This window comes from Danio rerio, chromosome 10 (assembly GCF_049306965.1).
Source record: "Danio rerio strain Tuebingen ecotype United States chromosome 10, GRCz12tu, whole genome shotgun sequence".
Taxonomy (NCBI): Eukaryota; Metazoa; Chordata; class Actinopteri; order Cypriniformes; family Danionidae; genus Danio; species Danio rerio.
In genome coordinates, this window is record NC_133185.1 from 3,472,501 (window position 1) to 3,498,096 (window position 25,596).

The window sequence follows — 25,596 nt, forward strand, 5'->3', positions numbered from 1 at the left end:
AACATATTTTATTCAGTTCAGTGTTTTGAAGACATTTTTAACCGTTTATTCTAAATAGATTTATGCTGTGGTCACACCAGACGTGCCATGTGCAAATAAATCACGCTATTCTTGCGTAAATAAACGATTGAAAATTTTCAGTTTACTCGCTTCATTTGCGCGTCAGATTTAAATGGAAAGCCAAATGGTTCAAATATATGTGAATTTAACACGTGAAATACATGTACTTCATGTTTATTTTACACATACTTTACACATACTTTAAGTTTACTTTTAGGGCCATGAAATCCCCCGTCTCAACAGGGTGGTTTCACACCTTTAGTTTGAAAAAAGTCAGGAAAGTGAGTCCAGCTTTGTTTAGGTGGCAGTGTCGAATGAGTTAGTTAGGACTTGTTTGTAGTGTTATGAACGTTTGGGCTAATTGTAGATGAGTTTTGAAGCAACCCGTAACATTTTAATAATATTTTGTCAAATTGAACGAAATGACTCGAAAAAAGATTTGCTCAAAGGTCACAGTCAGTAAAATGATCTGAACTTCCCATCACTACTTATTACGTGTGAATAGCGCAAATTATTCAGGCGTGCCACATCTGGTCCGAACAAAGTATAACAGAATGTTACATAGTCCTTACAAAGGGACAATAAAAAAATAATATTAAACGCACTTATTTATGTACAAATTAATCTTTTAATTTCACTTTATTAAAGTCCACATGAACCTGAAGCTGCGACCGTTATTTCTTTTCGTATTGTGACGCAGTTCCTAGAGAAACAGAATTTTTTATTTTTTTTATATAAATTTTATTTTTATAATTTTTTAGGGGTTTTCACCTTTATTTGGACAGGACAGTGGAGATTTTACAGACAGGAAAGTGTGGGGAGCGGATACAGGGGAAGGATCGGCAAAAGACCTCGAGCCGGGAATCAAACTCGGGTCGCCGTGTGCACCTCGGTGCTATGTGTTGACGCCCTAACCACTAGACTATTGGCGCCGACGAGAAACAGAATATTAAATGAGAAAACAGTGGGCGTGGCTTGTTTATTTTTACTGCAAGCTGATTGGATGTAGTAAAGTAGTCATTTCATACAGAAAGATTGGGAAAAGGCTTTTAGAAGAGTTATTACAACCTAAAACAGGTCGCACACCAAAAGCGCACACGGCGTACACGTGACAGTTTAAAGTATTACACGCGCACATTCGCACGATATTTAACATGAAACTAATCAGATGGCAATCTGTGGCGCGGCTGAAATATGAACTGCGTCCTGAGTCGTGGCAGAGCGCCGTCAACTTGCGGCGCCGATATGTGTACCCTGATAGAAACCGATTTTCAGAATTCCAAAATGCATGCCGCTGCGTGGCGCTTCTGGTGTGCGACCTGCCTAACAGACTCCTCCTGCTCACCATTTTTGTTTGTTGTCAAAACTGACAGTCAAAGGGGTGTGGTTAGGTACGTTGGCCACGCCCAATACCTCAAACAGACCAAACCTGAGAATTGAACTGAAAACAAAGAAGTGCATTTTCAGATTTCAATAGTTTTTTTTCTGAATGACATGCACAAAAACTAGCATGTGAGCTAACAAAACAAAATGGTTAGTTTTGATTTCATTTGTATGTTAAAACTTGGGACTTTACATAAATTCCTATTAACAACATTTAATGAGATCTACCTCGTCCATTTTGTATAGCATTTACCCACTGTTCTCTTTTTCTCTTTCATTCTCTCTCCCAGCATGACCTTTCATTCACCGCACTTAAAAAAAAAGGGCACCTGATTCAGGAGTGGCTGATTTTGTTTGTTTGTTTGTTTGTGTGTGTGCAGCTCAAGCCCATGAGAGAATGATGAGCCCCACTGGGCCCAGTCCCAATCCCAACATCCCATCAGAGTACTGCTCCACCATACCGCCCATGCAGCAGGCCCGCGCCGCCGGGACTCTCAACTCTCCCCCACCCACCGTCATGGTCCCCGTGTCTGTCCTCAAACACCCCGGTAATGACGGTACGCACTGCACTCTGAGCCAGAGCTATAGAGACCATAAAACAAAGTGACTTCCACTTAATGTAATGCATTCATGACTGGAAGAGTGGCCCAATTTGCTTGTTTTCCAAATTATATAGTCTGCTGCAAGACTAGGTCAGCTGTTACGCTGATCAAAGTGACAAACAGTTGAAGTCAAAATTATAAGACCTCCTGTTAAATTTGAAATAGTTTATAATATTTCCTCAATTTATGTTTAAGAAAGATTTTTTCAACACATTTATGAACATAATAGTTTAAAAACTCATTTCTAATAATTGATTTATTTTATCTTTGCCATGATGACAGCATATAATCAGAAATGGAAAGTAACGAAGTACAAATACTTTATTACTGTACCTAACCAGTTAAACTCCTGACGTCATCGACTTTCGCTTTCAGATTTAAAGTGCTAGCATTGCACCAGACCCTCGTAAGTGGTGTCGTTTGAAACTGTAGAATCTATATTGTATGCATATATGCATCACTTTGGTTTTTATTCTACTGTATTTAGTTATTTACACTTAAATACACAGTATTTTGGATATCCGAGCTGGGTATTTTACATTGGTTCATTTTCATATTTTTTTATATGACGCATGTACAAGTTATAGCTCAAATGAAAGCTCTTGCCGGTGCTCATACAGTTCTAGTATTCTTTTTACTGAATTATATTCACATGTCAAACAGTTGCTGAATGAATCGTGGTGTTTCCATGGCGCAGAAGTGTAAACAATACATTTATGATCAATAAGCAGCCCCAGATAGCACAGACAGCTGTCATCTCTTACCTTATGCTGTGCGCTTCAGGGCCATTCTCCTCTGTTTTTGAGGTGATGTGCATAAGTAATCTTTTTATATGTCTGACGTGGTCCAAACACAGTGAATTATGTTTGATCAAACAAAAGAATAGTGAAATATGAAACAATGATCGCTCCCTGTGGCTTGTACAGCACCTCTCATCAGTTGGAACACGATAACTTTAGCATAGATTATGGTGGAGACATTTTTCTTTTTTCCTATGATTACAGACATGTTCAGGAACCACCAACATTAATTACAGCACGCTAGACCACACACAACCTAAAACGTACACTTTCAAATTTGAGTTTATAAAAAAAAAAAAATACAAAAAGCGCCTCTTTTTTTAGGTGTTTATTATAACACAGGCAGCATATACAGTTATTTTAAACACTTTCAATAGTGTTTTATGAAAATTCAAAGGGTTTTCTTTAAAATGATACCACATTTTTGCATTTACACCTCTGCATGTGGATTTGGGAAGCTTTTAAATTTGGGTAGACAAAATCCAGGCGGAAATCCCCAAATAGCAGCAGAGTTTAAGTGGTTAAGTAGATGTTTCTGGCATCAGTACTAATTTTTGACAACTTTTTACATTTTTACACAAATATCTGTATTTTCTACTCCTTAACTTTTTAAAGCAGGCTCGTTAGTTTTGTTTTCATGTGTTTGGTGGCGCGATCTATATTATTTCTTGTCATTTCGCAATTTGAGTGCCTTTTTGAAGCAGTCAGTCTATTTTCATTATTGCTCACATGCGTGCTGCACTGCGTGGCTTTTTCAACCAAGGCTATCACGCGGCGTATAGGCTAGTTCATGAAGATTACTATGAGAAAGGCAAGGATGACTAAGCAGATGAGACGACAAATTTAACATGACTGATGATGCCCTGTTTACACGGTAATAAGACCAGATCACAGCTAAACAAGAGAGACACGTTCCTGGGGTCTGTTCTTCGTTCCTCGCTTATGCCGAGTTCAGACTGCATGATTTTCAAAGTAGTCATGTCTCAGATGTTTTCACACTGCATGACTATCTGGGCTAGCGTTTTGTCGCTGCTTTGTTTACACTGCAAGATGTATCGGCGACAGAGGCTTTCACATTGCATGACTTTACAATAGGAAGAATCGCCGACAACTTCATCCAAACTACGTCTCACAGCCAAAAACATGTAGAATATCTTTTGTTATTAACTACATTACGAGAAAGAAGCCTTTAACGGGGTAGAAATGTACATGTTTGCATGTACATGGGTCACCTGGGTTGAAGGGAATTAGCAATTTCTCCTCAACTTTCTTTTTTAACTTTCTGTATGACATCATCAAACAGACACGGGTGCTCCTGTCAAACCTCCACTAGTTTTTCCTCCATTTCTTGGGTCCAAATAAACCCAAATGAGTGCTTTTAACTTCTCCCTCAACCTCCCGCTCTCCTGCAGACACACACACACACACACACACACACACACACACACACACAAGTAAATGCTGCTCTCTCATTGGCTGTAGGTGATCGCTGATGTTATTTTCAGTCAGAACTCATTTCACATGGCATTATTTGAATCATCGACAGGTCCAGATATTCAGCACGCCAAATATCTCACAGGCATCGGCGACTCATCAGCGACTCTCTCAGATCGCATCTTTGATGTTTGTTTATACTGTGTGATCGTCACTCGCGTGCATGAGCACCAATTTGCCTGTTATGTCAGGCATTTGTCGGCGAGTCAAAATCGGGGCTAAAACCATGCAGTCTGAACTCAGCATTAAATCATCTAAGCTGAATTGGCAGATCCTGGATCTTTTAATCTTGATAACTGATCTTTGGCTACTTTGGTTCTTCAAACAAGTTCGCAAATCAGATTAAAATGTCTGGATGAACTGATCTGAGATCGCTGCATGTGTTGTAAAGGACAGGTCTATCGATCCTCGAAATCATGATCAGCTAGTTTTTTTACTCGCTGAAGACAAAACTGAAGGAAAAATGCCCCAAGAACATACTGGAACTGAAGACAGTTGTGACTTGTCATTCTAAGCTCATTCTAAGCTCTTTGGCCTAGGCGACATCTAATGTAAATGTCTTTGTGCTTGATTCAGATTGATATAAAGTTTCCTCTTTTTTTTATCCTGTTTTGCTATGGTTAATGAGAGAAAAGTTGCACTTATTTTGAAAATAAGTAATTATTAGAGATGTAACGGTATCAGAATTTCACGGTACGGTAATACCTCGGTATGAATGTCACGGTACGGTATTTATTGAATCATTTACAGGAAAAAACAAAACTTATTAAAATACTCCAAAAAAGTGCCAAAAGTGTCAATGACATACAAATTAGCCATCTATCTGTAAGCTTTGAAACAGGAACTTCAATTTTAATAACAAAAAAATATTAAACCATGTAAAAAAATTAAGTTTCAATTTAGTATTGTTGAAAACTCATCACATTCAACATTTAATCACTCACTCACTTAGATAGAGATGGGTTTAAAGGAAAATTATCATATAAATATAATCTGGTAAAAGCTGGTATCTCTGGGTATTTACAATGTCCCCTGCAACAGAAAAAACCCTCTCATTTGGGACTGAGGTTTCTGGGACAAGAGGGATATGACTTGGCCCAGGTTGACAGCAGTGGGTAACGTTGTGCATTGTCTTTCCCCCACTTGAGAGGACAAACCATGAGTGAGATAGAGGTCTCATGTCTGCATCAATCTGAACAGTGTGCTGTGTTTCTGCAGTCCCCATGACTGATTATTAGTCGTATTCCCCAACTTGCAGGCACGTGCACACACAGGGCTCAACCTGTGCAGTGCACATGCCCTTTTTAGTCTTGGATAGAAAGTGCCCTTCCAAAATGATCAAAAGTGCCCCCGCGACGCGACATACCCAGCTGATAAGAACTCGCGCGACAACACCGCTATTCAGTACGCGCGCGGCGACAACACCCGCTTTAGAGTTTTCCAGCTCTTTTTGATCCCCGCTTCTAGCAGCACACTCCATTTCCGCATTACTGGATCTGTAGCGACAACAGACCGCAAGGGATGATGGTCAAGCATGGGCTGATGGGAATTGTAGTTTTCGCTACCTCCCGTTCGCTTCATTCGCCTGAGCAAATTTTCTCAGAAGACCTATAGTTTTACCGAGTCATGCGACTACGGTAATATCGAAAATAATTAATATTGCGGTATGACGGTATTTACAATACCGTTACATCCCTAGTAATTATATATGGTACTGGATTTATGCATAATAAGCTGTACTTCTTGCTGTCATGTCGATGTCATAATAGTAACTAGGGGTCCGACGGGTCACAAAATTGTTGGTTTTGTATCAGTGGTTATGTGGTGTATTTTTTTTTATTTGAATCTGTTTACATTGTAAACGAAATACCCTTTTATAACACATAAAGTCAGCAGGAATCAGAAGCTGTGCCCTTTTTTTCCGTATTGTGATGCAGTTCCTAGAGAAACTGAATATTAATTGAGAAAACAGTGGGTGTGGCTTTTTTTATACTGCAAACTGATTGGATGTAGTAAAGTAGCCATTTCTTTCAGAAAGATCGGGAAATGGTTTGGGGAGAGTTTTTACAACCCAACAGACTCCTCCTCCTCCTCACCATTTCTGTTTGTTGTCAAAACTGATAGCTAGAGGGGTGTGGTTAAGTATGTTAGCCACACCCAAAACTTTAGATATACCTAATTTAAGAATTTAACTGAAAACAAACAGGAAGTGCATTTTCAGATTTAGATTAAAGATTACAAGAGCAAATCTTTTTTTTTTTTTGGTCTTAATGACATGTGCAGATGAATTGTTCACCACAAAACTAGCAACGTGAGCTAACAAAATCAATATGGTTACTTTTGATTTCATTTTAAACAGTCTGGTATCTAGATGTAATCGTAGAAAGATCCACATCATTCCATAGTTCAAGCTAAGTTTATATAGTACATCATTTGCAGGCTGATCCTAATGAAGCTGTTGTTTTGTCTTTTTGTTGTTGCTGTTGTAGGTTTTCCACGCGAGCAGAAGCATGTGTGGTTTGCCGATGGCATCCTGCCGAACGGTGAGGTAGCCGACACGACCAAACTCTCTGTGCAAACACGAAGATCTTCTCAGGAGTCGAGCCCAGTAACGCCAGACCCGCCGGCGGTGAGACTGCTAAATCCTCTTAACCGATGCTGCAGATAACTGATGATGACAATTGAAGGCCTTCATTGATTTGCTGCCTTTTCAGCCTGACGATAAGTTTCCGGATGAGCGTGAGGAGAGTGTTGGAGGCAGATCTGACAGCCCTGTGGAGGCGAGCCGTCCACCCGTCAGAGGCCCGTGGGATTACGGTCTGCTGTGCGGCGTGGGCAACTGTGTGCAGAGAGATGCCAGTCTGGTGCCAGAGGATGATGACGGTCTGCCGCCACTTCTCATTATCACCGGAGAGGAGGAAGAAGGGGGTAATGGCTTGTTATGTCTCCATGAAAGCTTGAAAAAAGAAACATTTTAATAATCTGTAGGGAGTTCATGAATCTGGGAGTTGGTACCAAAATAATTCCTAACCTACATTTGTTCTGCTGTATGTTTACATCTTTACAAGCTCTATTTTAACGATCTAGGCACAAAGTCTAAAGCTTGTGGCGCTAAAGCATTAAGGACGTGTCCGAATCCATGTTTGCTATTTTAAGGACGGACAAATCCGACATGGTCTAACATGGTTGTGCTTAATCTCTTAATGAGTTATAGGTGTGTTTAGGAATAAACCAATCAGAGTCTCATCTCCCATTCCCTTTAAGAGTCAGTTTTGTCGCACCATGGTGTATTTACTATTTACATGGTGGACTTTGTAAGTGGAAAACCTGAAGAATTCACTAACGAGAAAACAGTTAAACAGAGCATCTGCAGCACCAGGATAAAGAACGAGCCTCCTCCATTCAGCCTTTTTACTTTCTCTCTACTTTACGAAAGACTAAAAGTACAGTAGGTAAACAGTGTTATATGCACTCCACTGAAGACATCCGTTAGCCAACATATTTAATTTAGTTTAAGGTCAAAGATTTGTTTCAAAACTTTTTTTTTTTTTTCCTTAATTCAGTTTTTTATTTCCAAAAATGAAATCATATAATTTTTAAAATCACATATAAAAATACTTTTAACAGATATTACCCCATTTATATCCCCCATCCCCTCACCCTGTTATAAGCACATCAGGAAACACCAAGCGGCAACCTCTCACTCTCCTTCGGGAAGCCAATACGGAAGTAACTGAAACTGCAATTAATCGAAATTCCGCTAGTCCTGGCTCCATAACAGAGCAAATTTCATTTGAGCCCACTGCTAAAATAGCCAACTCTACTGCAGGAAAAAAGGTGTTTACAGCCTGGTGCAAAGAACGATTTTGGTTCATATAGCTAATATTACCCTTCATGACAACTGTGAGGGGGGTGAATTTTTTTATAACTCATCCGTTTCCTTTATATTAGGTTATATTAAGTTTGCATAATTAAGGGCGTGGCCACTTGAGTGACAGCTAGGTCTCGCTGGTCTCGGTCACTTCACCACTAATTCCGTCTGATTAGCTGCTGAACACGGCATATTCATCATATTTCTGTGTTTAATGTTTTTTTTTACACAGTCAGTTGCCTTTTGGAATTATTTCCTACAATTATCAGATGATATGTCATGCTGTGTGCACTTAATTGTGCTCACAAACCATTCACATGGCCTCCGTTTCCCATGTGAGTGAAGTTATTTACTTATATACCATCTCTATAAACAGTCTTCTGGAGCATTATCATACAGTGTTGTGCTGGATTTCATCAATAGTCTTGCATTTACTGACACAGACTATATCTAAGTGTTACATGTTCAAACACATAAGTGTTTGGAAGTAATTCGCGTTTTCCTCCTGTTGATAAACATTATAAGAACGATGTTTAGTTGCTCAGTGTATTACAGCAGTGTTTTTAAAAGTCTAAACACTTTATTGATTTAGTGTATAGCCAAGCACATGTGGTCAGAACACAAGCGAGTCGCAGGTAATAAAGTATTAAGCATTAGAGATGCGCGGATGGCGGTTACAGCCGCGGATCGGGCGGATGACGAGACGAAAAATAATATTTTAATTAAATTTGGGCGGGTGGTGGGCGGTTGTACTGTTTTTGTACACATAGCTGGCGCACCAACGAAAAAGCCTAGGACTGACTTCACAGAATGAGAGGAGGAATCGGATACACTAATTCTGGATGAAGTACAGAAGTCTTCCTCTACAAAATTAAGAATAGACGGATCAGCAGAGGGAAATCTACTTTCCTTTTGGGAGAAACAAGGCAGTCATTCCCACGTCTACAGCACCTTGCCAAGAGAATTCTATGCATTCCAGCAACAAGTGCTGCGAGCGAGCGCTCCTTCAGTGCAGCAGGGCGCATTAGAGGCCAGGCGCTCTCGTCTGAATGTTGAAATGATGTGTCAAAATGCGTTTTCTATTAGGCTACTATAATAAAAAAAATGTACAGTACAGTGCGTTTCATTTAGGCTATTTATTTATTTATTTTTGTCCCTGTGCACCGATTGGAGACGGAGTTCACTGCTGATATTCTGAGAGCTTTATAGGGTGCTTCTCATTTCTTATTTGTGTATCCTCATTTCCTTCCCTTGCTTTCTTTCCTCATCTTTCCACCCCTATCGGATGCGAGGGAAGGACGCAAAAAAAAACTCAAGGACCGAGGAATCGAATCAAGTGAAAAGACACGTCCTCGTATTGTTTAGCGTCACTTCAAAGCGTCAATTAATGCTGGATTTGACTTGCACGTTTGGATTAACTGCATGTCATTAAAGTCATTCTCTATTTTCTAATAATCAATAAAGAAACATTCATTTAATAATAAAAAGGAATAAGCCATTCAAATAAAGAGCTCAGTCAGCAGATGGCGGGCGGGTGCGGTTTTAAAAATTGGTCAAAAATGTTAGTGCGGATGGATGGCGGACGGATGATGAGTTTTATGATGCGGTTGCGGATGAAATAATAGCCCATCCACGCATCTCTATTAAGCGTTCTCCCAAAGTAAAGTCTGTCTAAGCCAGATCCAAGCAAATTGCCAGCAGGTGTCTCTAGCTCCGCTCACTCCCTGCCTCTTTGCGCTTGTTTGGTATCCCGCCGTTTGTGCGATGACGCGCAAACAAAATGTCGACGGTTGGCCATACCTACTTTTAGCTTGTTTTGCAGTGTTCAGAAACCTAACACAGAATAACTGTAGTGTAGACCAAGCTAGGTCGATTAAAATAAAAATTTATTTATTTGTAAATGATATAATCAGTCTGACAAAATTCATGTTTAGAAAATTTAAACTGATATAAACATCCAAAGCTACAATCAACACTGTTTTTTTTTTTAAGTCACCTCATACTTCAGTTTCTTGTCAAATATTGACAAGAGATATCCTTAAGTCTAACATACTAATACTAACATTTAAAAAACTTTATTTTACTTTCATGGGAAGTTTTTAAAATGGTAACGTAATATTTATTCACTTAATATAATATATTTCATAAGAAATCATGAAACAGAATCTAAAACAAACAACAACAACAGCAAAATGCAATCGATGACAATATTAATCTATGTATAAAACTGTATGCTTATTTTTTTTTAAGAATATACAGGCTGCATTTCATTAACTGGAGCTACTGCTGTATTGACTGTTATTCAGTGACCGCACAACAGTGCAGTGAGAGAATTCAGTCGAATGATGATTCTTAATGGTCTTTTTTTCGTGATGTTTAATTATTGATTCTTTCATTTCATAACAGATTTATTGGTCGAGGAACGTCCTGCTGCTTGCCAAATATTGCTGCTGTTGGAGGAAGGAGGTCCACAACCTCTCACCTTTGTGCTCAATGCCAACTTATTGGTGAACGTCAAGATCGTCACATGTATGTTTATTATATTAATGTGATCTGAAGTCTGCAATCGGGTTCATTTTGTTTTGTTTTTTTGAAAAAAGTCATCACTGTCTGTCTGTGCTGTAGATTGTGGCAAGAGGTGCTGGTGTCTGAGCTCTAATGGTCTGCAGGGAGTTGGACAGAAGGAGCTGGTGTTTATAATTGAGTGTCTCCCAGAGGAAAACAGCCTGCCTCGAGACGTATTCAACCTGTATGTTAGCATATACCAAGATGCACAAAAAGGTATGTCCCCAAAAAGTCTTACATTTGTTTATGGAAAGACAAGACACACTCGACAAATTATGTTTGCTGTTTGTTCAAACTACTTGTGTTAAATGAGTTGAAACAATACAGTTCTTTTTTTTTTTTTTTTTTTTTTTTTTACAATATTTTTATTAAGATGTAACAAAAATGTTACTATATATTTCATCACAATCATATTTACATCTTTGTTTTCAATTTAAAAGAAAAACAACAACAACAACAAAAATAATACGGAAAAAAATATATAGAAAAAAAGGAAAAAATAGGGGAGCACAGGATGTTTCAGTTAGTATCAAATTATTCTATGGCCTTAGTTGCCATCCATTATAGCAGTGGTCACCAAACTTGTTCCTGGAGGGCCGGTGTCCTGCAGATTTTCGCTACAACCCTAATCAAACACACCTGAACAAGCTAATCAAGGTCTTACTAGGTATACTTGAAACACCCAGGCAGGTGTGTTGAAGCAAGTTGGAGCTAAACCCTGCAGGGACACCGGCCCTCTAGGACCAGGATTGGTGACCCCTGCATTATAGCATCAATTCACCTTGGGAATGACAGACACAAGTCCTGCAGAGTCCTTCAACCCAAGCCTGAAAAGCCCACTCAGAGCCCAATAAAAACAATTCAAAATTGTAAATTGTAATAAGCATTTTTTTCCCAATGTGCATCACTAAATGTACAATTTAGCTCTTTACTCCAAACTGTTTTAAGAGCAGAATAGAAACTACACCCCATCTTTTCCCCTAAGGATTTATAATACACTAAAACTTTGTGCCCTCTGCCATAAGCTCTAAGAATTACTGATAAATAGCAGTCCTCCTCTGGAGCTTGACTACCTGTCTTAAAAGTAGTATTTAATAGATGCTTAATCTGTAAATATCTCCAAAACTGATTTTTGTTGGGTTTACTTGATAAAAGATTGTCATTTTCAAAAAGATCCCCTAACCCACAGGTGTCAAACTCAGTTCCAAAAGGGCCGCAGCTCTGCACAGTTTAGTTCCAACCCTAATTAAACACACCTGATCAAGCTAATTGAGTCCTTCAGGCTTGTTTGAAACCTACAGGTAAGTGTGTTGGAGCAGGGTTGGAACTAAACTGTGCAGAGCTTCGGCCCTCCAGGAATTGAGTTTGACACCCCTGCCCTAACCCAAAAATACCATTCTCTATCCATTCCTTCCTAAGAAAATTCGATTTTTCGATGCACAGTGTGGGATCAGCCAAATACTTGAGATTGTGCTCAGAAATGGGTTAAACGTTAATGTTTTCGCTATTCTTTTCCATACTGATTGAACATGTGATAGCATTGCAATATTTTAAGCAGAACTGTTCTATTACTATGCTAATTAAACCTTCACACTCTGCTCTTACAAGTGGAATGTGCAATCAATGAAGAGTGGCCACCAGGCTGCACAGATTTAGCCATCACACCTCCAACACTAAATTGGCCAGTGTTTCAGTTTCATTGTCCAGCCACTGAATATTTTACTCACATAAATATGAAGTTCTTAGGTAAAGATATGTTATCTTTCACACAAAAGAGCAAAACAACATTCAGCATGTGAATGAGCAGTGTTTTTGTAGCTTATCTGGTTTCTCCTTTGTCCTGCCACAGGGAAGTTCATCGAGCATCTTGGCAATGTGACATTCACGGATAGTTTCTTGGGTAGTAAAGACCACGGGGGCGTCCTGTTCTTCACGGCTACCTTTCAGCCGCTGGAGGGTCTCGCTCTGCCACAGGTCTCCTTCCTCTGTGGAGTTTTGATTCAGAAGTTAGAGGTTCCCTGGGCTAAAGTCTTTCCCCTCCGACTGCTGCTGGCTCTGGGGGCAAAATATAGTGGTGAGCATTCCTATAAAACGTCCTTTAGTACAGTAGTGAAGAAAGCATTGTTGTAGATGAATATTACAGTTATTATTAAAGGTCCTGTCAAGTGCTTTGATGTGCATTTAAATTCGATGTTTGGCGATTGTCGATGATCTCAACTGAAACATGAAGACAGGGTGGGACATAGTGTAGCTCCTCCCCTTTTAAAAATGTAGCCTATAACATTTTGTTTTATCAGCGCTCTGCCAGTGAGAGTGGTTGGCTGCGTCAGAAACCGCATACTTCCATACTATATAGTACGCCAAAATCAGTATGCGAGCCGAGTAGTATGTCCGAATTCATAGAATTCGAAAATCAGTAGGCGAAAAGTACCCGGATGACTTACTACTTCTGGCGAGATTCCGGAGTGCGCATCCCATGCATGCTGCGCTATCCCATGATGCCCCGCGAGCGAATTCATGAATGGAAGTAAAGCGACGCAACTGACGCACGTAGGTCACGTGACCATGACAAAATGGCGGATGTAGTACGTCCGAATTCCATTCATACTTTTCACATTCACACTGTAAAGAACGTACTTTTCTAACGGCCGAGTAGTACGTTTAAATTCAAATGCAGTACCTACTGAGTAGTAGGCGGTTTCGGACGCAGCCGTTGAGATCAAGCGCATCAAATGAGAAGTGTCTAGAAGGGGGCGGGGCATGTCAGATACCCGAAAGTGTTTGATTGGTCAAGATTTGATGAGAATTATATGGTAACATGAATAATAATTTAGACGAAAGTGACAAACTACAAGCTTTACATGTTTATAAGTTTTATATCTTCTAAGTGGAGATTTTGTCACTGTTTTTGCACTAGCTTAAAGATATCCAAAAAAAACGAACAATACTGATACTAACATCTGAAAAACTTTAATTTCATGGGACCTTTAATATGAGTTTTAGCTTATAATGACGTCCTTCAAGTCATCAGTTGTTGTTGTTGTGTGTGTTTTTCCAGTGTATCCCTGCCCTTTGATGAGCATCCGTTTCCGTGAGTCAGTTTTTAAAGAGACAGGACACACCATCATGAATCTGCTCACAGTATGTGTTCTCAGTTTATTTTTTATTTCAGTTCTCAGTTTATGTGTTATTCAGTGTATTTTTATATAAACATCAACCTGCATTGATTTGTTGTTTTTTTTCTGTTTATTTACGGTTATGAATGGCATTATGTGATCTTGATCTCTGGTCTGTCTAATATTGATGTTGAAAATTCAACCTTTCATTCATTTTCTTGTCGGCTTAGTCCCTTTATTATTCCGGGGTTGCCACAGCGGAATGAACCGCCAACTTATCCAGCAAGTTTTTACGCAACGGATGCCCTTCCAGCCGCAACCCATCTCTGGGAAACATCCACACATACTTACATACATTCACACACACGCTCATACACTACGGACAATTTAGCCTACCCAATTCACCTGTACTGCATGTCTTTGGACTGTGGGGGAAACCGGAGCGGCCGGATGGCAGGGAGAACATGCAAACTCCACACAGAAACGCCAACTGAGCCAAGGTTCGAACCAGTGACCCAGCGATCTTCTTGCTGTGAAGCGACAGTACTACCCACTGCGCCACTGCCTCGCTCAAAATTCAACCTTATTCGCGCATTTTAACATGCATTAAACATTTGTCATGGCATACGAAATCTGTGGCGAGCTTATTTAAATTTTACACCATTTGCTGGATGTTTTTTTATTTTGATCACAGATTTCTGGAGGAAGTGCTCAACACAACAGATGCCTGTTTTTCAATTCATTATAGGTCACAGAAAGTCAGCGAAAGTCAAAAAAACATCAGGGACTTTGACATTTGGCTTAGAGTGGGAACCTTGTAATTTCTTTATTTTATTTTTACTTTATAACCCAACTGTCAGGTTCAGCTCAGGACGGTGAATGAATGAGCTTAGAGGCCTCTCTAGTGTACTTCAGCTCTGAGCCACTCTTCATTTCTCCGAATTAAAGAGCCCTCTTTGCTCCCCGTTCCAATTATAGTCCTTTCAAGCACACTCATGACCACTTTCCTGGACGCAGGCATGGAAAAATGTGTGCCGTCTCTGCAAATTAGCTTGGCTTTGCATCCAAATTGGCCTATTAGTGGTTATTCTACTTTGCAAATAATAAAAAAATAAGATCGTTATTACTATTACATGATCATATGATTATAAAGTACATGTATATTCATGTGATCACTTTCATTTGGGTGAAAATGTGCACCCTGTAAACAACATTTTATATTTAGATTTGCATTTATTCATCAAGCAGATGCTTTTATCCGAAGTGACTCACAAATGAGGATTAAAGAGTAAGTTAGTTTAGCATTTAGTTCTTTATTTATTTTAGTTTAAAAGAAGTTTTCTTTGTAACAGAGTGTTTATAAGAAAGTATCTGGTGGATTTAGAGAGGAAGAGGGAAGATTTTGTTACCTACAGGTGGTTTATTCAGCCCACTCACCTGTGTGAAGCGCACACAGGATTTTACAGTGTTATCCCATTAATATGGAGTGTTTATAGGAAAATATCTGGTGGATTTAGAGAGGAAGAGGGAAGATTTTGTTACCTACAGGTGGTTTATTCAGCCCACTCACCTGTGTGAAGCGCACACAGGATTTTACAGTGTTATCCCATTAATTTGGAGTGTTTATAGGAAAGTATCTGGTGGATTTAGAGAGGAAGAGGGAAGATTTTGTTACCTACAGGTGGTTTATTCAGCCCACTCACCTGTGTGAAGCGCACACAGGATTTTACAGTGTTATCCCTTTAATATGGAATGTTTATAAGAAAGTGTCTGGTGCAATTGGAGAGGGCATCTCCCCTACTGGTGTTTTTTTTTTTTTTTTACAGCATTTTATTAAAATATTAGATTTTAATCAGAAATAGATATTATATTATATGTATTGTTTTTTTAAAAGCTCCACCTGATGAATAAATACTAATGATTCAACTTTAAAAATCCATTGCAGCCTGAAGGTTGGAGGTTTTGTCAAGTGTTAATTTTACATGTTTAAATCTTTTATGATTTTAACAGGATCTGAGGAACTACCAGTACAGTTTACCTGTGGTGGAAAGTCTTCGGGTGCACATGGAGATGGGAAACAGCTACATCGAAATTCCCAAATCCAGGTTTAACGAGGTCAGAGTCACTTTGCGTTGTGGAGCTGTCAGGCGGTTGTCGTTGTCTTGTAGAGTTCATTGTTCCATTTTGGCTATTGTAGATGCTGAAGGTGGTGAACTCCTCCAATGAACACGTCATCAGTTTTGGTGCCTGTTTCAGCACTGAGGCCGATTCTCACTTGGTTTGCATTCAGAACGAGGACGGAAGTTACCAGACAAGCGCTAACAGCATACCAGGAAAAACCAGGAGAGGTTTGTCGAGACGCTGCTATTAGATCTGGATGATATGGACTCTTTTCATATGATGTAATGGTCATCAGCAACTTAAATCCTCACAGGTTTTTAATCTATTGATTAAAAAAATGAACAGCTATACTTTGTAGTAGTGTTGTCATGATACTGGAATTTTAGTACCAATTGGTACTGAAATTTAAAAAAAATGTCGATTCCTGCTAACATTTGGGCGCTGTTGAGCCACTGATTGGCCGTTTTGTTTAAGTATAATGTAATTTCTGTGAACAATGGCCAATCAGCTTTGTTTAAGAAAGCGCTCAACATCAATTAAATGTTAGCGGGAAATTGGCGTTTTTAAAACTCAAATTAAAAAACTAGTTGTTGTTTATGAGAGGGTTTCTAATGCAGTGTATATGGACGGGACTGTAAATTTATTTATTTATTTTTTCTAGCTGCTGTTATTACACTTTTTTTTTTTAAGTCGTCAAAACTCTATCATGAAGTTTTGCTTAACATGTGTTTATTAAGTTTTACAAGGTTTTACTGTAAATTAAGTCTCTTAACCATAGGCCAGTGGATGGGTGATTCACCTTTTTCCAACACAAAGAACACAATAGTGGAGTTTTAATTTTGTTATTCAAGCAAATTATAATGTAAAAATGTATCTGTTGTACTCAGCTATTCACTGCGCTCGCAGTTTATCCAACTATGATGACTTTTAGACTGCTGCTGAAAAACCCAGAAGTTTGAAAAGGGTTCAGTGTTGCCAGATACACTTAAAGGTTTCCAGGCCAAAAACTGTCCAAAATCCCAACCAAACACACAAAAACACTCAATATATTTTATTAGCCATTTTTAAAATTTGAATATTTTAATCAGAGTTTAGATGTTACTAATTGCCAACATTTACCTACCATTGCTAGCGATCAACCCAAAACAGTCACAGAACCTTTATAGCAAAACAACAATAACCAGATCAAAACACCGCGCTTCTTCCACCCACACTGCACATATTTTTCTAGGTTACACTATATTTTTGTGCAGATTTAAATTGTTTAAGGATGCATTCCAATCCATCCTTTCCAATCCTTTCATTCCAATCCACTCATCCATTCCAGTCCATCCATCAATTTATTCCAATCCATCCATCCGATCCAGTTCATCCATCCATTTCTGTACATCCATCCTTTCCCCTCAATTCCAATTCATCCATTCCAATCCTTCAATTTCAATCCACCCATCCATTCCAGTCCATCCATCCATATATCCCAATCCATACATCCATTTCAGTCCATTCCATTTTTTTCATCCATCCATTCCAACCCAATCCATCCCAATCCAATCCATCCCAATCCATCCTTTTTAATCATTCCATTCCAATCCATCCATTCCAATCCATCCATTCCAGTCCATCCATTCGTTCCAGTCCATCCATCCATTCCCGTTCATCCATCTATTCCTATCAGTTCCAATTCATCCATTCCAATCCTTCCATTTCAATCCACCCATCCATTCCAGTCCATCCATCCATTCCCATCCATCTATCCCAATCCATCCATCCATTTCAGTCCATTCCATCTAATCCAATCCATCCATTCCAACTCAATCCAATCCATCCCATTCTAATCCATCCCAATCCAATCCATCCCAACCTAATTCAACCCAATCCATTCCAATCTATCCCTCCAGTCTAATCCAACCCATTCCAATTTAATCCAATCCAATTCAAAACCCAAATTGCAAACTGCCCAATCTGGCAACCCTGAAGGGGGTCTTTAATGATCATTGTTCATTAATAAACTTATGGGTTTTTAAACAGCCTAAAGAATTTGTTTTGCATTAGAGGAGCCATCATTTCAAATTAATGTTATAAAATGTGTGTAATTTTTTTATTATTTAAACATATCTTTAAGCCATTTTAGTTGTAATGGATACGTAATATTTACAATATAAAATAAACTTAAAACATAGATTTAGATCATGTAAAATACTAAAGCACAACAGAATTTGAGTTACGAGAGTCATGGCTTATTTTTCTGTTTGGTTTTCCCTGAATTAACAGAAGCTTGCTTGTTTGTTGTACCATGTTCATGTGAATCCAGCTAATCTTTCTTTTGCAGTGACTGGAGCTAGTTTTGTGGTTTTTAACGGCGCTCTGAAAGCATCATCAGGATTCATCGCCAAATCCAGCATTGTGGAGGGTACCGCTTTTATTTTTCAGTCATTTTTCATACAGTACCTCAGTCAGATCAGTAGTTTTTAAAAGCAGAGTGTCACCGTCACGCTGTTTGTATCTTTAGATGGGTTAATGGTGCAGATCCCTCCAGAGACGATGGAGGGTTTGCGACAGGCACTCAGGGACCAGAACGACTTCCAAATCCCCTGTGGAAAGACTGACTCGGAAGAGACACGGGAAAATGTGAATGTGCGCTGGGTCGACTGGACAGCACCTGTCAACGCTGGGTACAAACCATTTATCATGTGCAATCAAACTGTCACACGTTTGCTATAGTTAAAGGAATAGTTTCCCCCCAAAATGAAACTGAGCAGTTAATTTACTCACCCCACAAGTCATCCAAAATATAGGTGCCCTTTTTTCTTGAGTAGAACATTACAAAAGATTTGCAGATGAATCTTGTTGGTCATTCATACAATGGCAGTGAATGGTGACAGGATTTTTAGATTAAAAATAAACACACAAACGAGTCCAAATCAATAGCCATGACTCCTACAACGAAACGATTGATCTGTAGTTAAGACAAAATTATTTGCCCTCCTGTGAATTTTTTTTTTATTCTTTTCAAATATTTTCCAAATTATGTTTAACAGAACAGAGAATTTTTTACAATATTTGCTATAGTATATTTTTTTCTGAGAAATCCAACATAATGTTATACTACATAAACGTATTCTTCTTCCGTATTCTTAGACTATTTTAAGAACCCATCTCCCCCTAGACCATTCATACTACAACCAACAAACTAACTCCAAACCTCTAAACTTTTCTGATTTTAGTTGCTATATCTTGTCCAACTGATCCGACATACAGTTTTTCAAAAACTGACCGGGAAAATATGGAAAACTCCCATTGACTTAACATTGAACCAAACTTTGTGACCTTATAACTTTGCACAAGACAGTCATACAGACTTAAGTTTGGGCTCACTTAACTCCGACTACCAATCTGCCAATCACTGATGACCTTTCAACTTATTAGCCATGCCCTTGCTACTAAAAAACTGTCTTTGACTTTACATTAGACATACCAACAGCATACTAATTCATACTAACAATATACCAATCCATACTAGAAACATATTAACAATATACCAATCCATACTAACAATATACCAATCCATACTAAAAACGTGCTTACAATATACCAATCATACTAAAAACATACTAACAATATATCAATCGTACTACAAACATACTAACAAAATACTAATCATACTAAAAACATACTAACAGTATACCAGTCCATACTAACAATATACCAGTCCATACTACAAACATACTAACAATATATCAATCGTACTACAAACATACTAACAATATACCAATTATACTAAAAACATACTAACAGTATACCAATCATACTAAAAACATACTAACAATATACCAGTCCATACTAAAAACATACTAACAATATACCAATCATACTAAAAACATACTAACAGTATACCAATCATACTACAAACATACTAACAATATATCAATCGTACTACAAACATACTAACAATATACCAGTCCATACTAAAAACATACTAACAATATACCAATCATAATAAAAACATACTAACAGTATACCAATCGTACTACAAACATACTAACAATATACCAGTCCATACTACAAACATACTAACAATATACCAGTCCATTCTAAAAACATACTAACAATATACCAATCATACTAAAAACATACTAACAGTATACCAATCGTACTACAAACATACTAACAATATACCAGCCCATACTAAAAACATACTAACAATATACCAGTCCATACTAAAAACATACTAACAATATATCAATCGTACTAAAAACATACTAACAATATATCAATCATACTAAAAACATACTAACAGTATACCAATCATACTAAAAACATACTAACAATATACCAGTCCATACTAAAAACATACTAACAATATACCAGTCCATACTAAAAACATACTAACAATATATCAATCGTACTACAAACATACTAACAAAATACTAATCATACTAAAAACATACTAACAATATACCAATCATACTAAAAACATACTAATAATATACCAGTCCATACTAAAAATATACTAACAATATACCAGTCCCTACTAAATATACCAGTCCATACTAAAAACATACTAACAATATACCAGTCCATACTAAAAACATACTAACAATATATCAATCAAACTAAAAACATACTAACAATATACCAGTCCATACTAAAAACATACTAACAATATATCAATCAAACTAAAAACATACTAACAATATACCAGTCCATACTAAAAATATACTAACAATATATCAGTCGTACTACAAACATACTAACAATATACCAGTCCATAATAAAAACATACTAACAATATACCAATCATACTAAAAACATACTAATAATATACCAGTCCATACTAAAAATATACTAACAATATACCAGTCCATACTAAATATACCAGTCCATACTAAAAACATACTAACAATATACCAGTCCATACTAAAAACATACTAACAATATATCAATCAAACTAAAAACATACTAACAATATACCAGTCCATACTAAAAACATACTAACAATATATCAATCAAACTAAAAACATACTAACAATATACCAGTCCATACTAAAAATATACTAACAATATATCAGTCGTACTACAAACATACTAACAATATACCAGTCCATACTACAAACATAATAACAATATACCAATCCATTCTAAAAACATACTAACAATATACCAGTCCATTCTAAAAACATACTAACAATATACCAATCATACTAGCAACATGCTAATTCATAATATAAACCACTCAAAAACCACTCCGTTTCAAACTTCTTGACACTCTTTTAAAGTCTGTGAGAAACTCACACCTGAGCAATGCATGAGACAGCATTCTCCTTATGAGAGGCATCTTTAAGCTTCCAGCACCAATGCAGCCTTTTATATAAAGTATTAAACATGTTTCAGTAGTTCAGTAGCTAATTTTTCAGATTTTTTTTTGTTTTGTTTTGTTTGTATTTGGGTTTTTACCTAAATCTGCTTCAGTTCAATGTCAACAGCTCCTTTTGAAATATTATTCTGAGGAAAAACATGATGTGTTCAATATTTATTTTCACTGCTGTATCAGGATATGGGATTTTTGTCATGTTAAGCTCTGTAGATATCCTTCTTCCAAACACTTAAAAAAAGCATAATAATGCCATTCATTTGAGCTGTAGTGTGGATTCTAAACAGAGGCTGTCTTATGGAAGTGCTGCATGACAATACTGTACTAGCTACCTCTTTTACTGAGAGGAGAACTATTGATCCGTTTGCCCGCTGCTGCAGGTGACCTTGAAAATGTTCTCTGCATTAATTGGGAACTATTTAAAATTCTTTCCTTTAGCTTCCAGCTTCAAAATGCTGTGTCAGGTCAAAGCTTATTCCTCTAAGAAAGTGTAGCATGTTTTATGTGTTGACATGTTTTGCAGAGTCACCAGTCCAGTGGACGGCAAGTCTCTGGAGGGAGTGTCCAGCGTGAAGATCCAGCAGGACTCTGAGTTCGAGATGGATGGCCGAACCATCAGGTGTACTGAGGTTTGTACTGCATAATGTTAGTATCATCTTTAGGCTTATGACGGTTAATTGTTTTTTTAATACGTTTTTTTAATACGGTTAATAGCTTTTATCACGCTTTTATCACGCTACACAGTATTATCAAGATATTGAGCTAAGAAGGGTTACTTTAAAGGTGCCCTATTTTACAAGATTTCTAATAAGTCTTTGATGTCCATAGAGTTTGTATGCAAAGTTTTCTTTTCTAACTCTTTGAAGCTGCCCCTTTTAGTCTTTGATTCTGATTGTGCCATTTTGGTACTGTCACTTTAAATTAAAATGAGATTGCGCTCTTTTCAAAAGAGGGCGGGGCTACAAATGCCTGTGTGTCAGGATAGCGGCAGATTCGCAAGACTGATGTCCTATGCTAATGAGGGAGAGATGAGTCACTAGTGGGCGGAGCTTTCCCCCTCTTATGACACGTACAAAGGGAGAATGTCAATCCAAGTGTTTCTGTAGCCTGTTTCTATCAAGTGTGATTATAAAGAAATGTAACTAATAAATCTTTACCATTAAAAGCTGGTTATATTCACACGCTGCTGCCACACAACTGTTTAAACCCCTTATAAAAGTGATTTTTGCATAATAGCTCCCCTTTAACAGTTCTAATGTCCGAAAAATAGCTGTGTAATGCTTTATTGTAAATACATGTTCACAGTAAACAAATGTTTCAACCAAATTAAATCAGACTGTTATACTGATTTAAGTCTGGGCTCATTTAACTCGGTCTACCAAGCTGCCAATAACTGATGAACTTTTCATTTCATAGCCACACCCTAGCAACCGCCTATTGCACGTGAGCAGCTGCCCCATAGACTTAACATTTTTCCAGATATTGTGACTTCATGACTTTGCATCAGACTGTCATAACAACCAGTTACTGCACGCTTGCAACAGCCCTATAGACTGTGAATAGCTGTTTTAAAACTAGCTAATACTTCTAACATGCTAGTGATATGTTACCCTTGTTGAAAACATGCTAATTCAAGCTAGAAACATGCTAATTCATATTAAAAACAACATACTAACTGCATTCTTATTCATATTAGAAACATGCTAGCAACAATTGCTAATTTGTATATAAATCATGTTAACGTTAATTTATACTGGAAACATGCTAGCAACGTGTTAATTTATACTAGAGACATGTTGATAACATGTTTATTAATGTTAAAACTGTGTTAATTCATACAAGAAACATGCTAATAACATGTTTATTCATACTAGAAACAAGCTAACATGCTAATTCATACTAGAAAAACATGTTAACATCATGCTAATTAATAGAAATATGGTAACAACATGTTAATTCATACTCAAATCATGTTAATAACATTTTAATTTATACTAGTAACTTAACAACAGGGTGATTCATACTAAAATCAAGCTAAGATGCTAATTCATACTAGAATTATGCTAGCAATATGCTTTTATATATAATGATGTTAACTAAATACTAATTCATACTAGAAACTTGCTTATAATATGTTAATTAATGTTCAAATCATGGTATCCAACATGCTAATTCAAATTAGAAACACGTTAACATGCTATTTCAGACTAAATGCATGCTAAAAACATGCTAATTCAAACTAGAATAGTGTCAACGTACTGAAATCATGTTAATAACATGCTAATTTATACTACAACCATTTGAACAGCATGTTAACTCACTACAAACATGCTAACATGCTTATTCATATTAAAAACATGGTAAAACATGTTAATTCATTTTTAAATAATGCTAACAACATGTTAATTCATACTAGAAACATGTTAGCAACATGTTTTCATACTCAGTGATGTTAACAACATTCTAATTCTTACTAGAAAAATGCTACCAATATGCTAATTCATACTAAAAACATGGTAACAAAATGTTAGTTCATACTTAAATATGCTAAGAACATTTTTATTCATACTAGAAGCATAACAACATCGTGATTCATACTAGAAAAACATGTTAACAACATTCTAATTCATAGTAGAAACATGCTAACATGTTAATTCATACTAAAATCATGCTAGCAACATGCTTTCAAACTTGATGATGTTAACAAAATTCTAAATCTTACTAGATAGATGCTAGCAACATGCTAATTTATACTAGAAACATGCTGGTAACATGTTGATTAGTGTATAAATCATGGTAGCAACATGCTAATTCATTTTAGAAACATGTTAAATTAAACTGGAAACATAATAGCTAATCAAGCTCTTCCTATTACTCTAAATTGCACACCTATTACCTATCCTATTGCACACCTATTACAGGTATACTAAGTATAATATGAATATTCATAGAAAATTACTCTAAAAGTCTGAATAATTATTCACTATTTATTGTTTTCGATCTCAATGTTTTGCATAGTCATTTTGATGCATATCTGCATACTTTTACTCATCTCTGGTCCCCTCTGCCCCATCAGGTCTTCTATTTGCTGAAGTCTTCAGACGTGTCCCTGCCTGCCATCCTCACATCATCAGCTCAGTTTCAGAGAGAGATCGCCACCGCCAGCTGTGCCGCCCTCTGCCCGCATCTCTCCGTGCTCATGGCCAATGGATTCAACTCTCTTGCACTCCGAGTCTCCACTGACTCAGACATGGTAAAGCTTTTTGGGATGCTTCAGCTTTTTGGTATGCTTCAACCAGCCCTGTAATCAACAATAAACTTTTTTATTGTAATTTAAGTACTTAAAATACTAAATACAAAAGATAAGTCTCGCATTTAATTAATTTAGATAATGATCCAGTTAATAATAAGTATTGTTCTTTTCTTATGTACTTGTAACAAAGGCTTTGCACTGTCACTTTAAATTTGGCCTGCACGATATTGGAAAATTAGTATTTTTCTGCGATAAGTATTGCGATATGTTTCCAGTTTCACAAGATAAATTGAATAGCTCTATTTGATTGTTTTCAGGTACAGAAACTGAATAATCACAATGCAAAAAATGCTTTTCTTACATTTGCTTCGTCTCATTTCTAGTCCAAATATCTAAAAATTCTTCGATCAAGCAAAAATTGTGTTGTATTGTTCAACTTCAGAAGAAATAAAACAAAATTAAGAGTTTTTCAAATGATCTGCCAATGGGTAAGCTAAATAATCTTCTTTTCACTTCAAATGTGGATATTTAGACTAGAAACAAAACAAGAAATCTAAGTAAGACTTTTTTTTTTTGCTTAAATCGTATAAATTCCATATAAATTCTGTAACTAATTCTGTAGCTCCTGGTCAACTATAATTCAGACTCAACATTGCATATCTTGCATATAAGCACATTGCCATATCGATGCTGAAATGACATGTAACCCATAGGTCCTACTGCACCCTACCCAGTTTGAACTGGGATCGAACCAGCGATTCTTTGCATGGGAGTCTGTTGCCCTAAAAAAGTAGGCTAAAGACTATGGCCTCTAGCGTTTGTCGCTAGATCACCTTTAGAGGTCAAAGGAGTGAGGTTTACCTGCATAGCATTTCGCTAGCTAGCCTCGTATACACTCACCCCCCTAAATCTCACTCCCATCCCGGACGAGCCCCCATTTGTAACCCACCAGTCCTACTG

General features: G+C 37.3%; 1 protein-coding gene and 1 long non-coding RNA gene across 9 annotated transcripts in view; one reads left to right on the top strand and one right to left on the bottom strand.

Moving 5' to 3' along the window:
- Positions 1 to 25,596, bottom strand: part of LOC141376286 (uncharacterized) — a 501,640-nt gene that overhangs the window by 392,102 nt on the left and 83,942 nt on the right. The window lies entirely within an intron of this gene.
- The window catches only part of zfyve16 (zinc finger, FYVE domain containing 16), a 51,235-nt gene that overhangs the window by 24,213 nt on the left and 1,426 nt on the right, over positions 1 to 25,596 (top strand). For 4 of the 8 annotated variants that reach the window (XM_073914337.1, XM_005155535.6, XM_073914338.1 and 1 more), the window contains 13 exons: positions 1,824 to 2,000; positions 6,829 to 6,968; positions 7,054 to 7,267; positions 10,617 to 10,739; positions 10,836 to 10,991; positions 12,625 to 12,849; positions 13,834 to 13,916; positions 15,902 to 16,006; positions 16,089 to 16,239; positions 18,342 to 18,422; positions 18,522 to 18,684; positions 21,907 to 22,012; positions 24,460 to 24,636. In XM_073914337.1, the coding sequence (XP_073770438.1) occupies positions 1,824 to 2,000; positions 6,829 to 6,968; positions 7,054 to 7,267; positions 10,617 to 10,739; positions 10,836 to 10,991; positions 12,625 to 12,849; positions 13,834 to 13,916; positions 15,902 to 16,006; positions 16,089 to 16,239; positions 18,342 to 18,422; positions 18,522 to 18,684; positions 21,907 to 22,012; positions 24,460 to 24,636 (1,901 nt within the window). The remainder of the gene's footprint in view (positions 1 to 1,823; positions 2,001 to 6,828; positions 6,969 to 7,053; positions 7,268 to 10,616; positions 10,740 to 10,835; positions 10,992 to 12,624; positions 12,850 to 13,833; positions 13,917 to 15,901; positions 16,007 to 16,088; positions 16,240 to 18,341; positions 18,423 to 18,521; positions 18,685 to 21,906; positions 22,013 to 24,459; positions 24,637 to 25,596) is intronic. The other 4 variants (XM_001920883.8, XM_073914340.1, XM_073914341.1 and 1 more) reach the window with 2 other exon arrangements.